Genomic DNA, 17,558 nt, shown 5'->3' with positions numbered 1-17,558 from the left:
CCAGATGCTACAAAAATAAAGCTATAACAATTTTTTGTATTTTCCTCCATCACCCTACACGACTTTAAAGCCTTTCAGAAACAGAAATTCTCTTTTTGTTTTTAGTTAATTAAAAAGAAAACTTTCTAAAAAAGAAGTTTTCCAAAGAAAAGTAAAGGCCGTATGTTCAACAGAAATTAGATTAACAGAAATAAAAACTATAATAATTCAAACTCAAAACGACCAGAAATTATGACCAAAGAATAAATGAAACCCGAAACAAACAGAAATTAATAGAACAATCATAGCAAACAAACGTACAACAGGTAATGATAGAAATGAATAAATAAATCTTAAAATGAGTAAAACTTTAAGTTTTATTTTTTTTATTGAATACGCAAATCAAGCTTAAAACAAACAAAAATTAAAGAAAAAAATGATGAAATTGATATATTTAGCCTTCGTCAAATTAAAGATCTGCAGTTATCACTTTGGAATTGAGAAACTCAATCCGAAGCTAATTATTTTTATGATTCACATATTCTTGCCACCCCTCTCGGTCACTCACTTTTACTTTGGGTTATCCTGGAACATACAGACCCCCTTAAGTAAATCGTGAAAGGGCTAGATTTTCAATGAGATTTCAAATCTCCTTTACAGCAAATAGGCATAAATTAATGAATGAATTAACAATCTGAATAGCCGATCTCTTTAAAAGATTGAACGAAACAGAAAAAGATTCCATCAAACAGTCCCATCTTAAATGCGGCGATAGCTACAACCTGGCACAGAGTATGCTATAAAAATTTAATTTGTGCTTATTTTGTAACCTTGCATTGATTAAAGCTATGAATGACGATTAGTCTTCATTTAATAGTACTTACAAAAAAAGGAATCTATTGAATTATTTTCTGCAACAGCATTAAAGATAATAAATAATTTGAATTTTCGGCAGAATATTCTATTAAGCCAGTCTTCTAACTCGTTGAACTTGTTTTTGGCTAATTTTTTTGCTAATCTACGGCTAGAAAGTTTTGGCTAAGCTTCGAACACTTCTTAGATCTTTGTTGCTATAAGATTTCGACTCGATCGATTTCAAAGTCTTGAAAAAAAAATTCAAGACTCATTACTAAAATTACACTCTTTAGTTTCGATTGTGTTTTATTACAACTGGTTGACCAGTTCAAAATTGAATAAATGACATCTTTGCAACACTGATATGAGTAGATTTAAACAAAATCCAAGTCATCACCGTTGACACAAGTCATTCTAAGAGTGCTTCACTAACTAGCAAAGAAACGTCGTTGTTGAACGCACAACACTGAATCTCAGCTGTATATTGGTGAACTGGGAATCAACCATTCCGTTTTATAAACAAATAAAGTCAAAAGTAACGACGATAAATACCAGAAAAACATTGCTGATGGAAATGCAGGACAAAAGTTCACACTCCCCCCCTCTCCAGAAAACCTTGCCAGAGCTAGCCGCAGCAACTCGTTTATAGAAACATAACAGATTCCATATATGTATTCTACGGCATTTCTTTAGGATTTTGCGGACTGTGGCAATTAAAACTAGAATCTGAGGACTGAGTCCTAAGCTAAAATAATATTTATTATTAAAAACTACCATAAGCTCTAATAGAGCCGAATATGCTTTTTATGCAAAAGTAAAACAAAACAAACTAGAAACATCCTTGATAGCAAGACAAATGTTAAAAATTAATAAAATATAATATAATCAAACAAAAAAAATGGTAGACAAAAATTAGCAAAAATTAGTAAATATAATATTCTTTTGTTTACAAAAGCTAATAGTTTTTGTATCATTATTGGCAAAAATGCGAAACAAAAAACCAAAGAGGGAAGAGAGAGAAAGATAACGTAATACCCTATTGATAGACGATTACCACGGTCCTCCCATCCCATTCTGAATTTCACAACTATAAATTTCAATTTCTAATTACGCTGCTATAAATGATAACAAACTAATTTTTTTGATAAATAAATGATGTAACACAATAATTGGCCCAAAAACTATACACAGTAAGGTATATATACCAGAAAAAAAAGTCTCACCAGAGCTAGCCATAGTGAACTCTTTTCCACTTAATATATGGTAAAGTAATTTTTTCATCTCATATGGTGAGAGGTTTAGAAGCAATTCAGATACATCTTCGCTCTGACAATTCAAAGATCTTGCCAATTCGGAAGCCATGACCTAAAATTCATCATTTAACCAATCATTTGATCATTAAACACATCCAGAACACTTTCTCTAGATAATTTGAAATTTCGTCTTCTCTATTTGACACTTGAAAATGTTATGCTTCACTTCAAAGAAACTAGTGCCTTTTCCCTATTTATCATATTTTCATATTTTTGTAACAAAGATATACCCACTTATGGGTAAATGCTGTAAATTTCTTTTAACTACGAATTTTTTTATAGTGAACCATCCTCTCTGATTATTCCGGTACAGATTAAAATATTTATAGTTTAACTGTTTCATCAAGGACTATCATTGTCATGCTCATATACCATACCAAGGTGCCTAAAAATCAAAGATAAAAAGAAACATTTACGCGAATGTAAAATTTGACTTGGCTGGAGTTAAGCTCTAGTATAAAACAATCGCAAGACAACTCCCAATAGCAAAAAATCACAACAATGAACAACAAAATCACCAAATATGGGGTATCTCTCCATGCCATTCATCTCTTCCATCAACCAAAACTAAAAAAAAAAAAAAAAAAAAAAAAAAAAAAAAAAAAAAAAAAAAAAAAAAAAAAAAAAAAAAATAGATATTTACAGATTGCACTTGTCCATGTTGAAGCTACTAACAAAGCATTGTTCTATTTCTGTTCCCTTTTGAACCTTTTTATTTACAGTGTGGCGGCTAAAAGACTAGTAGTCCCTGCTAAAAAGTCCCAGCAGCATAAAGTCCCCCTGACGCCACCACAATTGCTAATATTCCTCTCCCGCCCAACTGAATTTTCGAAACTTTCTGCTCTCTCCCATGAAGTTCCGTTTTTTTCCATCTTACTATGAAACAACTTCCCAAATCATTCGATGATGTACTAGTTTTCATCTGGTTCCACCTAGATTGCTAATATTCATAACCTTTGGTAGACTATCATCATCCATCCAAAAATCGTCTAAAAACTATTTGAACTTTTTTTTCATTATAGATTTAGACAGCGGGATAAAATTTGAACTTTGACATACTACTCAAATTCTCAGGATATTTGAAATATTATTCTAAATTTTCTAGATGTCGTTCAGTTTTTCTTTAGGCGTCAGGGGTGGGTTAAATATCCCTTTATCTATTCTCCTTGCAAGCAATTACTTGCCTGGTATTTTACGCTAGTCTATATTGTCTCCAATTAAAGTTCGAAACTATAGCCAACGGAAACCCTTATTTTTCTATGGATTCGATTTCTATGCTTAGTTCCGTCCTATTCAAACCAATTGCTATCAAGTTTTATTCTAATAGCACATAGCACCGTGTTGAAGTTTCAGAATGTGGAGTAACTTAAAGCAAACTGTTTGAGATATAAGCATTGCAACTTTCTTCAGATAGACTAAGTGTAAATACAAGGTCTCCCTTAAACCAGACCGTCCTACAATAAGATTAAATATAAAAAAAAACTAGATTTTAAACTGAAAGTAAGGAGCGACATTAAAACTTAAAACGAACAGAAATTACTCCTTATATGAAATGGGTTGTCCCCTCCGCAATCCCTCACTCTTTACGCTAAAGTTTTTAATTGTTTTAAAAAGTAGAATTGTGGCAAAGAGTCAAACTTTAGCACAAAGAGTGAGGGATTGCAGAGGTGACAACCCATTTCATATACGGAGTAATTTCTGTTCGTTTTAAGTTTTAATGTTGCTCCTTACTTTCAGTTAAAAAACTAGTTTTTTTATTTAATTTCTGAACGTTTTTGAATTAATGCATGTTTGATTTTGGCTCTCCGCACATAAATTATTAAAATGAAATTTGCATATTTTTTTTTTTTTGCTAAATGGATTTCTCTTAGTTTTGATCAGACGATTTTGAGAAATAAGGGGTCGGGAAGGAGGCCAAGTTGCCCTCCAATTTTTCAGTTACTTAAAAAGGCAACTTGAACTTTTAATTTTTAACGAACGTTTTTATTAGTAAAAAATATACGTAATTTAAGAATTAACTTACGTAACAAACTTTTATATTCTTATATCTTTATTATATATATGAGGGGGTTTGTCCCCTCGATAATACCTCGCTGTTTGCACTAAGTCTTAAGTTTTGTCCCAATTCTTTAAGAATGATCCCTGAATCAGAAAGGCCGTAGAATAAATAGTTGAAATTACTAAAAATACTTTAGCATAAAGGGCGAGGTATTAGAACCCCTCATATGCGTAATAATCTCTGTTCGTTTTAAGTTTTAATGCTACTCCTTACTTTCAATTGAAAAAAAACTTTTTCATGTTTATTTTTTCATTGTTTTTTTTTATAGTAATGCTAGAAAATCCCGCGCCATTTCCATTGAATTTATCTTCCCCCATGACATATTCATCCCATATTCTTCCCCCATTTTTGCAATGGGGTTCTCTGATACGCTGAATGCGATGGTGTGATTTTCGTTAAGATTCTATGACTTTTAGGGAGTGTTTCCCCCTATTTTCCAAAATAAGGCAAACTTTCTCAGGCTCGTAACTTTTGATAAAAAGACTAAATTTGATGAAATATATATATTTAAAATCAGCATGAAAAATTCGATTCTTTTGATGTATCTTTTAGCATCAAAATTCCATTTTTTAGAGTTTCGCTTACTATTGAGCCGGGTCGCTCCTTACTACAGTCCGTTACCACGAACTGTTTGAAAACAACGAAAATGTCAACTTTCTTAAAAGGCAATAGGAGTTAATCATTTATGTTTGTCGTCTTTGCTGTAGACCAGACAAAGTAATGAATACTTCACTTACCTGAATTATAAGCCCTATGCGCAACCGGAGCATTTCAGAGAACAACTCTGGTTCAGTTCTTATAAACATTGCCAGGTAGAGAATCAACTCCTGAAAAGAAAGAAAATAACATAGCAAAAAACAGAAAAAGACATAATAGAGGAATCAACAAGTTACGTCAAAAACAAGATGAGTCAAAAAAGACAAGAACAATGTACTCATTTGATCAAAAAGCAAAGCATAATAACAATGGAAAAGTGACAATAAAAAAAACATAACAGAAGAATGAAAAATTAACACAACGATAAAATGAAAAGCAAAGAGAGGAACATTGCCCTTAATTAAAAAGAAATAAATGTAAGCTAATGGAAAGTCTTAAAGAAAAAGATTATTTTCTGAATTTATTACCTGAGTAAGCATTGCCGTACTTTCGTCTTCCCCGTATGCATCGTGAATAAGTTTCCTGAGCTCAAAAGAGGGCAGAGGGGCTGTGATGGTTTTCTCATTGGTAGGAGGCATTCCAACGGTCAGCTGTTTTTGGTGTACAAGAAGATCTGTCACAGCTTTTGTTAAATCCTCAACAGGTTTTCGCAGTACACCTAAAAATGGGAGTCATCAAATTTTACTATCTTTTGTAGCATTTAGAATATTCTATAAAAATAATTTGTCCTTTGGAAGTTTTTTATCATACATTTTTATGACTAATAAGTGACAATCACAAAAAAAATCCCCTTTTTAAAACCTGTTTTGGCTTCGTCTAGATGCAAGATTGTAATATATATATACAAAATATCTGCATGAGTTTTTAGGAACAAAATAGTATGGTTGTTGACGTGTAAGAACAAATAGAAAAGAAATTTTATACAGGCCAATGTTTCGCATTTTTTTTTCACAAAAAAGTAAAAACGACAATTTTTGTGATATCTCTTCTTTTTTTATATTTTAGTTTTAGATATAGCAGTAATTCGAAATTCTAGTTGTTTGTAATCGTAAACCAAGAAAATTTTCTTTACCAACAGAAACTTGAGAACATGGACTACTCACACTTCCTTAAGCATATATCTTTTTGATTAATTTAAAAACTCTAATAAACACTTTTAATTCTTCTACCCTTATAATAACACAATTGTAATACTGTATTACAGTTATTTGTGCGAAATCATCTACATTGAAGCTAAGTAAAATATTGACCAATTAATGGGCAAACACCCTATTTTCTGGGTCAGACAAAAAAGAGCTCTGTTCGCCAATGTCGTCTTCTACAACTCTAGCTTAGGAATAACAAAAAACTACAGCAACAGCTAAGAACCTTAAATAAAACTTTTTTCAATCAAAAAATTAAAATTTAATTTTCTTTTTTCATACACAACTTAACCTTTAAATAGAAAGAAATTACATAAGGTTCATGAATAACATCCACCGACCACATCTAAAGTTCACGAAGAGCATTGATATTTATTATTTTTCATAAACAACTGAACCTTTAAATAAAAAGAAATTACATAAGGTTTATGAATAGCATCTACCAATAAAAATATGTTATTTTTCAGACACAACTGAACCTTTCAAATCAAAATTATTTACATAAGGCTCATAATCAGCACCTATGCTAGAATTTATTGTTTTTATACATAATTGAACCGTTATAAACACAAAAAATTACATAAGGCCTTTGAAAAGTATCAGTCTTAAAATTTGTTGTTTTTCATGAACGAATGAATTTTTAGAATTAAAATTCATTGCGTAAGCTTCCTGAACAGAATCAACATAAAGCATCGTTTTTCTTAAACAACTGAATATTAATTAACATTAAAAGAAATTCATATAAGGTCCATGAACAACATCTACCAAAAACATCGAAGTTTCATGAAGAGCATTGATATTTATTGTTTTTCATGCAAAACGGAACCTTTAAATAAATTACAGCGCCAATATTAGAACTATTTTTTAGAACTAAAAAAAAGAAACGCGTAAGCATCCTGAACAGAATCAACATGGAACTTGTTGTTTCTCTTAAACAACTGAATATTTGAAATTAAAAGAAATTCACATAAGGTTCATGTACAGCATCTACAAACAATATCTAAGGTTCATCAAGAACATTGATATTTATTGTTTTTGATACACAACGGAACCTTTAAAATCAAAATAAATTACATAAGGCTCATAAGCAGTGCCAATATTAAAATTTATTGTTTTTTTTATACATAGTTGAACCGTTGAAAATACAAAAATTACATAATACATATGAAAAGTATCAGTATTAAAATTTGTTGTATTTCATAAACCATTGAATTTTAGAACTAAAAAAAATTGCCTAAGGTTCCTGAACAGAATCAAAATAAAACTTATTGTTTTGTTAAACAACTGAAAATTTAAAATTTAAAGAAATTACACAAGGTTCATGAAAATAACCTACCCAATTAATTAGAAGCTAAGTAAGAAAAGAATCAATTTTACTTTTTTGCTTTCTGTAAAATATGCAGAATGTTATAACATACCTGCACTATGTCTGACAATGCTCCATGACCTCTGTTGACAAGCTTTCTCATACAATTCTTTCAAAAGGTCTCTTACCAATATAGGCTTACCATATTCAACACCACCTAGGATAAACAAAATTTGATTGCATTAACTACATTCTTAGCTTTGAACCTTGAACACATTCCAACTATATTGTAACTTAATAACGATAGCGGAAATAGTAACCTTAAGTGTCTAAGACTCTCAAACATTAATTGAAACTTAGACTTAACCAGAGATCAGTGGGGGGGACTCCCATTGATCTTAAAAACATATACTTTGGAACATATATTCTGTTTTCGTTTGACTATATTCAGATACTAAGCCACTGAATTGAATATACACATGTATTGAATAAATATTTTCTGTTCAAAAAATGACTCCCCTCTCCCCTAATTAGGACCCTACTGAGAGGAAATCTTTATACCATACCTGCTTCTAATTTCTATGAAACATGAGAATGTACAGTAAATGCTGAGAAACTAATTGGTATGCTTGCTCTCGTCTATTTCTAAATTGCGAAGAAAAGTTCCAATTTTAATAGGCAGCGCATTAGCGCTACCTAAGTAAAGAGTGATGTGGGCACATTGTATATTTTTTTATTTCTTTTTTGAGACAACGGCACTTCGTATCGAAGGAGTTGTCTTAGAAACTTCGAAAGGCTCATTCGATTGGAAAACGAAAGGGCTAGTGCCCTTTTTAATAGTCGAAAGTGATTGGGGGGCAACCAACCCCCCTCCCAAGCCCGCCCTTGACCCAAACACTTCCAATCCTTTGTCTTTGAAAATGATAGCCCCCCTCACAGCCATGAGGGCAACGGTTTAAGTTATGCCCTGGGGGCATAAAAAGTTTTTTTTATAGAAAGAGTGGGCATATGAACTTCGGAGGGTGCTCATCAGATTGGTAATCAGGAGTTTTAGCACCCTTTTTAAGATTCAAAGTGATCGGAAGGCTGATGACCTCCCCCCTCCCCCACAACTCGTATTTTCCCGAAATGCATCTGATAGAAGTTTTGCGATGCCCACTTGATGTCGCAGAAACTTCGAATATGGCTCATTTGATAGGAAATTGAAAGAGATAACGCCCTTTTTAATAGTCAAAAGTGATTGGACGGCAACCAACATCCCTCCTACACTCACTGTTTCTCCAAAGACATCAAATCAAAATTTTGAGATAACCATTTTGTTCAGCGTAGTTAAAAGTTCCGGAAATCATGCTTTTGAAGATGACAGCCCCCCACAGCCCTTAGGGCAAGGGTTGTAAGTTATGCTCTGGGGGGCATACAAGGTTTTTATATAAAGGGTGGGCGTATGAACTTCGGAGGGGGCTCAATGGATTGGCAACCAGGAGTTTTAGTGTCCTTTTTAAGATACAAAGTGATCGGGGGGGGGGGGAGATACCTTCCCCACCCATACCTCCTATTTTCCCGAAATGCGTCTGATAGACATTTTGAGATGGCCGTTTGTTGTCGTAGAAACTTCTAAAAAGGTTCATTCCATCGGAAATTGAAAGGACTAGTGCCCTTTTCAGCGTCAAAAGTGATTGGAGGGCAACAAGTCCGCCTTCCCCACACCCATTAACTCCCAAAACACATTTTATCAAATTTTGAAGATAGCCATTTTTTTCAGCGTAGTTGAAAGGTCTGGAAATTTTGGCTTTGAGGATGACAACACCCCCCCCCCACAATCCTCAGCACAAGCGTAGTAAGTTATGCCCAAAGGGCATTTAGTATTTTTATGGAAAGAGTGGTCCTTTAAACTCCGGAGGGGGGCTCATTGGATTGGAAATCACATGGAAATCACGTTGTATTTTCCCTAAATGCATCCGATAGAAATTTTGAGATATCTATTTGTTCAAAAATAGTCCAAAGATTATATAATAAGGCCTTTGGGTTTGACAGAATACCTCAGAGTATGGGGATAAGGGTTATAAGTTATGCCCCAGGAGCATATAAGATTTTTATGGAAGGGGTGGTCTTGGAACTTTAGAAGAAGCTCATTTGATTGGAAATGTGTAGTTCTAGTTCCTTTTTAAGAGTCAAACATTATGGAGAGCAACCAGCCCCCCCTCACCTCTCCTGACAACGTCGTCCCGAAACATATTCAACTGAAAATGTGGTATAGCCATTTTATTACCAATAGTCCAGAATCTCGTAACAATATCTTTAGGGTGGACACCATCCCCCAGAGTCATTAGGCAAAGGTTGTAAGTTATGCCCCGGGCATATAAGGTTTTTATGGAACAGGTAGTCGTATATTTTTTGGATCTGATGGAGCTCATTTGATTGGAAGTTGGAAGTTTTAGTGCCCTTTTTAAGAGTCCAGAGTGAATGGAGAGCAATAAGCCCCTCCCTCAAGCCGATCATTCCCCAAACACGTCCGATCAAAATCTTAAGAGACCTATTTTGTTCAGTATTGTTGAAAGGTCTGGAAATCATATCTCTGGGGGTGTCAACCTCACCACAGTCCTCAGGACAAGGGCTGTAAGTTAGGCAATTCGTTCATTGTTTACATATAGTATATGTTATTGAGAAAGATATGCATGTTTGACCTTTACTTTACAAATGACGATGGGCATTCGGGTGAGCCTTCCAGAGAATGTTGAGGGGAGTTGTTGAACTAAATCGGAACACGTTATGTGCATACGGATTGTCAAGAGGGTGTAACATAAGAACAGCTGAATTTCCAATTTTACAAATGTTAATTTGGAAAATTCAGGAAATTATAAGGGAAATGATAAAAAAGGCAATATTTGCAAGCTACCAATGCTACTACAACTACCACCACTACTACTACACACTACTCCATTCACAGTATTAAGGGGAAATTTGAACTAAATCAAAAGACGCTATGTGGATGTAAATTGTCAAAATAGCGTATTTCAAGAACTGATTTGGGCATTAAGTTGGAACTTTCAGAGTATACTTAAAGGGGAAGATCACTTCACCAAAAGGCAATATGTGCACATTACTGCTAATTCTACTGTTACTGCTACATTTACTAAAACTACTACTGCTACTACTGCTTCTATTGCAACTACTTATAATGCTAAGAGCCTTGGGATGAAAATTTCAAGAAGTATGTGAACATAAAGGTAATTAAAAAGACCTCTCAGCAATGGCAAATTGTATTATGTTGAAACTTGATGAGAAAAATGTTCTACTGACCAAAAGGCTATATTTTACTACTACTGCTGCTGGTAATATTACCGCTATTCAATACTGTTGCTAGTAATATCAATACTTATCCTGTGACTGCTATTACAACTATGCTTAAGGGTATGAAAGTGCAATTATTAAGGGATTTTAAAGGGGGAAGGTGAACAGAATCACAACACGCCGTCTGTATGCAGGATGTCAAAAAGTTGTAAGATCAGTATCTTAGGAACAATTTAGTGTGTGAATTTGAAACTAACAGTGCTTGTTGTAATGGATGTTGAACTAACCAAAATAAGATATTTTGCATCCTAATGCTACTGCCTCTACTTATATTACTACTACTGTTATTATTATTACAACTTCAATTGCTACTACTACCACTAAGGCTTAGGTTACTAGTATTAATTCAACTGCTACTACTACTAATACTGCTGTTAAAACTAAGGGTATTTAAGGCAAAAAAATTGGGATATATAGAAACTATATGGAACTAATTCGAAACACGCTATGCCCACAATAGTTCTTTAGCGGACGGATCAAAAATGCTGAAACTTTCAGCGTGTGTTGAAGGGGATGTTGAAGAAACCAAAAGTGCTATGCGTATATTGCTACTAATGCTGCTACAACTATTACTACTGCGCAAGCGAAGGGTACTAAGGTGAAGCTTTTAAGGAATACTTAGGTGGATATTGAACAAAATTAAAACAATCTATGAGGTTGTGGACTTTCAAAAAAGTGACAAAGCAATATCTGAGGAGCAACTTATATTATTAAGATAGACCTTTAAGGGTAAGGGTAAGTTGTGGGGGATTTTGAACGAACCAGAAGGCACTATGTGTATACTTTTAATACTACCACTACAGTTACTGTAACTAATGACGCTAGGGGAATTAAGGTGTAACTTTTAGGGCACGTTTAGGAGGAGTTTCAATAAAACGAAAAAACTGTATGCATGCAGGTTTTCAAAACGGCATATAGGCAATATCATAGGCAACGCCAGTCTATAATAGCTATAAATATTACTGAAACTGTTAAAGGAGCTAATTCAATACAAAATTTAAAGTTCTGGTGCCCTTTTCAAGAGTAAAATGAGATTGGAGGACAGACAGCCCTTCTTTCAAGCCCATTCATTTTTCAAGTGAATCAAGTAAAAATTTTGAGACCGACATTTTGTTTAGCATAGTAGAATGACCCAGCAACTATGTCTTTAGGGATATTAGGCATGGCCAACCCCCACAATTATGCAATTGACCATTATGGTTCAAAACTAAATGTTGCTTTAAAGTAAGTCAAATCGATTACTACTATTAAAACTTCTACTCCAACAATTAAAATAAATAAAAAGAAAGTAAGTGTATCCAGGTTGTCAAAGAGCATAGATAGAATCTTTTGGGAGTGATACCAAGTTTTATTTTTCAGGTCAACTTCAGGAGTTAATAAAATTAGATCTAAATATAGTGTTTATGTCAGGATTAAGAATTGTTGAAAAAGTTTTCCAACATATAATTAGCAACCTAAACTATGTATTCTTAGAGAAAAATCGAGAAGATATAAAAATTAAAAATATGAAAAAGACTATGTCAATAATAACAAAAAGAAATAAATTTAAAAAACATCTATAACAAGAGCTAAGAGCTAATATGGCACTTGTGACGAGGCAAGAAGAGCTAAGAGCCAAGAGCTCATATGGTATGATCTCTAACAAAATTCTAAGAACCGATAGATTGATTTAAAAGGAAAATACCGGTCAGGATTTAAAATAAGAGCTCTAAGTCACGATGTCCTTCTAAATATCAAAATTCATTAAGATCCGATCACCCACTCGAAAGTAATAAATGCCTAATTTTTTCTAATTTTTCCCCTCCCTTTAGCCCCCCAGTTGGTCGAATTTGGGGAAAACGACTTTATCAAGTCAATTTGTGCAGCTCCCTGACACGCCTACCAATTTTCATCGTCATAGCACGTCCAGAAGCACCAAACTCGCCAAAGCACTGAACCTCTCCCCCCAAAGAGAGCGAATCCAGTACGGTTACGTCAATCACGAATCAAGGACATTTGCTTATTCTATCCACCAAGCTTCATCCCGATTCCTCCACTCCATGTGTTTTCCAAGATTTCCCCTCCAACTCCCCCCAATGTTAAAAGATCAGGTCGGGATTTGAAATAAGAGCTCTGAGACATGAATTCCTTCTAAATATCAAATTTCATTAAGATCCGATCACCTATTCGTAAGAAAAAAATACCCCAATTTTCGCGTTTTCCAAGAATTCTGGTTTCCCCCTCCAATTCCCCCCAATGTCACAGGATCTGGTCGGAATCTAAAAATAGAGCTTTAAAGCACAAGATCCTTCTAAATATCAAATTTCATTAAGGTCCGGTCATCCTTTCGTAAGTTACAAATACCTCAATTTTCAAAATTACCCCCCCCCCAACTCCACCAAAGACAGCAGATCCTGACTGGTTATATCAGTCACGTACCTTAGACAGGTATTTATTCTTCCCATCCAGTTTCATCCTGATCTCTCCGCTTTAAGTATTTTCTAAGATTTCCGCCCCCCCCCCAACTCCCCCCCCCCAATGACGCTGGATCCGGTTGAGATTTAAAACAAGAGATCTGAGTTACGATTTCCTTCTAAATATGAAGTTTCATGAAGATCTGATCCGTTCCAATTATATAAATCACGTATCTAAGACTTGACTTATTTTCCCACCAAGTTTCATCCCGATCCCTCCAATCTAAGCGTTTCCCATGATTTTAGGTTCCCCACCCCAAACTCCCCCCAATGTCACCAGATCCGGTCGGGATTTAAAATAAGAGCTTTGAGACACGATATCCTTTTAAATATCAAATTTCATTGAGATCCGATCACCCGTTCGTAAGTTAAAAATACCACATTTTTTCTAATTTTTCAGAATTACCCCCCCCCCCCAAACTACCCCAAAGAGAGCGGATCCGTTCCGGTTATGTCAATCATGTATCTAGGACTTGTGCTTATTTTTCCCACCAAGTTTCATCCCGACCCCTCCACTCCAAGTGTTTTCCACGATTTTAGGTTTCCCCCTCCAAACTCCCCCCCAATGTCACCAGATCCGGTCGGGATTTAAAACAAGAGCTCTGAGATACGATATCCTTCTAAATATCAAATTTCATTGAGATCCGATCACTCGTTCGTAAGTTAAAAATACCTCCTTTTTTCTAATTTTTCAGAATTAACCTCCCCCCCCCCTCCAACTACCCCAAAGAGAGCGTATCCGTTCCGGTTATGTCAATCATATATCTAGGACTTGTGCTTGATTTTCCCACCACGTTTCATCCCGATCTCTCCACTCTAAGTGTTTTCCAGGATTATAGGTTTCCCCCTCCTAACTCCCCCCCCCCAATGTCACCAGATCCAGTCGGGATTTAAAATTTTAAAGAGTTCTGAGACACGATATTCTTCCAAACATCAATTTCATTAAGATCTGATCAACCGTTCATAAGTTAAAATACTTCAATTTTTCTACTTTTTCGAATTTACCAAGATGGTCAAATCGGGAAAACGACTATTTCTAATTTAATCTGGTCCGGTCCCTGACACGCCTGCCAAATTTCATCGTCCTAGCTTACCTGGAAATGCCTAAAGTAGCAAAACCGAGACCTATAGACTGACCGACAGAATTTGCGATTGCTATATGTCACTTGGTTAATACCAAGTGCCATAAAAACGAGTAAACTAAAACTAAAAAAAAGAGCAAAAATTAACATAAATAGAACTGATGACCTTCATGCCTTCTTAAGACCTGAACACAATTTGCGCTTTACTGAAAACAAAATATGTTTTAAATGTTTTCACTTTTTTACTTTCATAAACAAAAAAAATATGAAAACTTTAAGGAATAAATATTAGTACATGTCAATTAAACTCACAATCCACGATCATTTGTTTGTTGTTTTTTTCTTTTCAGTAAAGCGCAAATTATGTTCTGGTTTTAAGAAGGCATGGCTGTTATCATCCCTACTCATGTTAATTTTTGCTCATTTTGAATTTGACTCAGCAATTTATTGCAATTTCTGTTTGTTTGGAGTTTCATTTATTCCTTGATTGCGATTTGTGGTAGTTTTACGCTTCGAAGATTATTAGACTTTACTTCTGCTCCATTTTGACGTAATGAAGCTCTTTATTTTTCTTTGAAAAACTTGTTTTGCGGGAAAAGTTTTTAAAATTAATATCACAATGAAACAAAATTAGCAGAGGAGAAAAAAAAAAGGCACCACGAATATGCTAAAAAACAATTGTTTGGCCTTAACGCGCCAGGCCACGAGGATGAGGGGAAACATACGCTCCTATAAAAGCAAACCGACTAAATTTTAATAGTTTTCCTCATTTATATAGATTAAACTAGACTTGCAAAAAAAAAGTCAAGTGTATTTCAAACCCGAGGATATATTATGCAATCATATGTGTCACGGACCTATAAAGCAGTCTTGTATGTAATGGTAAAAGATACCAGACAGGGTTATAGCTCTTTTTGAGGACAACTCCCAGCAGGATAAACTTCAAATAGTCGAATAATTGATAAATCACAAGTATTTCCACATTTTAAATTAAATTAAAATTAAACTGACGTGAAAAATTCCTACCAAGAAAAACTTTCTTTTGTTTAAACTGACCATATTAAACATAAATCTTAAGAAACCATAATCCTGTTCAGCCACAGATTAGTTACTATTAATCTCTTTTATTATTATGAATCTGAAGTTCCTATTATGACTGGAGATAAAGTCCATGGATAAAGCAAAAAAAATCATTTTTTATACTGAAAAAAAAAACCTTTTTGCAAAGCATAAATTGCAATCTAGAAATGTCACGGGTATTGATAGGTTGATGAGGCAAATGGATGTTTTAACAGTCAAATATTGAATTGTGTACCGCATTCAGTAGCTTAATTACCAATTGGCAACATCTCGGTCTTCTTGGAAACGCGAGAGATTGCTTTGTACAACAGTCCAGCCGTAGGCTTCACATTATTGTGTTGCGAGAGCAACACTTTGGTTTTGTCCCGGTTTTATTTTTGTTTTTTTTTTCTATGCCGTCTATCTCAGCTTATTCCTGGAAACTGGTAAGGGTCTAACCTGTGCAGTTTTTACGGAAAGTGTGGACCTCAGGCCGGATTGATGAATATGACATTATATTTTGGAAAGATCCGTAGAACTCTTGCATGAGGCCAAAAAGGATGGTTTTTGCTTGTCCTCGAGCCAGAACCTATGGTGTGCGAAGTGAAGTGGAGTTGTATAGCCTATGTCAGAAAGGAGTATCTGAAGTTGTGCAGCCAAGCTTTCGTTTCATCAAATCATGTTTCTGCTTTCGAGTGGAAAGCTCCGTTCTAGCAGGCAAGCAGGCAGGCACCAATTTCAAATTGAAGATGGACTAAAATCTATAAGTGTTAAATATATGCGGCAGTTCCCCGGCCCCACAGCCAATATATCTTCTTTGAGTGATAAATAGAAAAATTTACAGAAACAAAAAGTGCGATTTTCCCACGGGTCCGAAAGTGCTGCCATCTATTGTTTCTACCCATTTCTGTTCGTGATTTGAGCTGACTTTACCATTCTTTTTTTTCTACTTGGGATTGCAATAGAGAAATGATATCAGATATGCCTCTTAAACTTTAAAAGTTCTCTCATTGCTAATGAAATTAGAGCTTATCCTTTGCTCCTTTTTAAGTGGTGGTGTTAGAAAGTTGGCCTCCGGCAAAAAAGTCAACTTTTGAACTAAGACAGATAGAATTTTTTTTCAACTGCAATCGATAGACCTTGATGAGCTGATCAAGTATATGTCATCCGTTTTTTGGTACAAAAATTCCTTCATGAGATACATCAGTTTGAAAGTTTCAAGTGGTTGACAACTTCAGTGGTAAGGTACACACTTAAACCAAAAATAGGCCGATACCAATTGTGAGATATGTAGGGGACTTTCAAGCAACAGTCGACTATTAGCTTATAATATCTTTGGCAATGAGGGGTTTGCAACTTTTGCTGATTGGTGTACCTATTATCTGTTTCGGTGTAATTGATGGTAAGAACAACTTGCTTCCCGATTGTAAGACATGTAGGGGAGTTGTAAGTAATAAACAGCTGTTACGCTACAATGATCTTCAGCGACGAGGGGTTTGCAGCTTTTGCTAGTTGGTATACCCATTATTTGTTTCTGGTAAACTTAATGTATATCACGGGAGAGGGATTTGTAAGTAAGAATCGGTTGCTAGAAGAGACTCATGAAGGGCTACAAATTTGTGCAAATTGGTGCACATCTATGGTATTTGATCCTGAAAAGTTACGGATAGCTTTATAATACCAACTAGATTATATAAGATAATGTTCCAAGTTGCCATCCGTCACGATTTCTACGATTGAAAAGGATAAAGTTCAACTGGGTGCAAAAACAATTTAGTCCCTTCTTCCGATATTCTTTTGCTGTTGTTTTTTTCAACACTGAAGAATTCTATCATATGATACTGATTGTGTTTTGCTTTGAATATGCCGTTTTGAATGCTTTGATAGTTTTGACAACTTCAGCATTTAACCGATAGCGAAGAAACAAAACCAAAGTGTTGCTCTCGCAACACTTTAATCGGCGAAGCCGGACAAAGGTTGCCGCAACACTTCACGTTTCCCAGGCAACGTAGGTCTAGTTTGTTTTGATACTTAGCCTAGTTACAATGTAGTACCAACACCGATACAACACAAAGAGTGAATTAAGAAAACTATTTTCGAGAGAAAATTCATGTTAACACAAATTTAGGAAAAAATTAACAACAGAGAAAAGAACACCAACAAAAGTAACCTAAATGACGTTCTCTCTGTCTGTCATCATAGCGTTTTCATATTTAGTTTAGCCTTTCAATATTTGTTTTTGGAACTATAATTTCTTCCAGTTTTTTTCTCTTTTTATTATAACTATTTTGTTCTCATCTTA

At 34.7% G+C, this 17,558-nt stretch overlaps 1 protein-coding gene across 1 annotated transcript in view; it reads right to left on the bottom strand.

Annotated features, from left to right (window-relative positions):
• Positions 1-17,558, bottom strand: part of LOC136032158 (probable phosphorylase b kinase regulatory subunit alpha) — a gene marked incomplete in the record, with an annotated part of 128,621 nt that overhangs the window by 49,302 nt on the left and 61,761 nt on the right. The window contains 4 exon segments of the mRNA XM_065712341.1: positions 2,058-2,199; positions 4,944-5,033; positions 5,331-5,521; positions 7,424-7,528. Of these exon segments, the coding sequence (XP_065568413.1) occupies positions 2,058-2,199; positions 4,944-5,033; positions 5,331-5,521; positions 7,424-7,528 (528 nt within the window).

Source organism: Artemia franciscana, chromosome 10 (genome assembly GCF_032884065.1).
Source record: "Artemia franciscana chromosome 10, ASM3288406v1, whole genome shotgun sequence".
Taxonomy (NCBI): domain Eukaryota; kingdom Metazoa; phylum Arthropoda; class Branchiopoda; order Anostraca; family Artemiidae; genus Artemia; species Artemia franciscana.
This window is presented reverse-complemented; position numbering and strand designations above follow the sequence as displayed.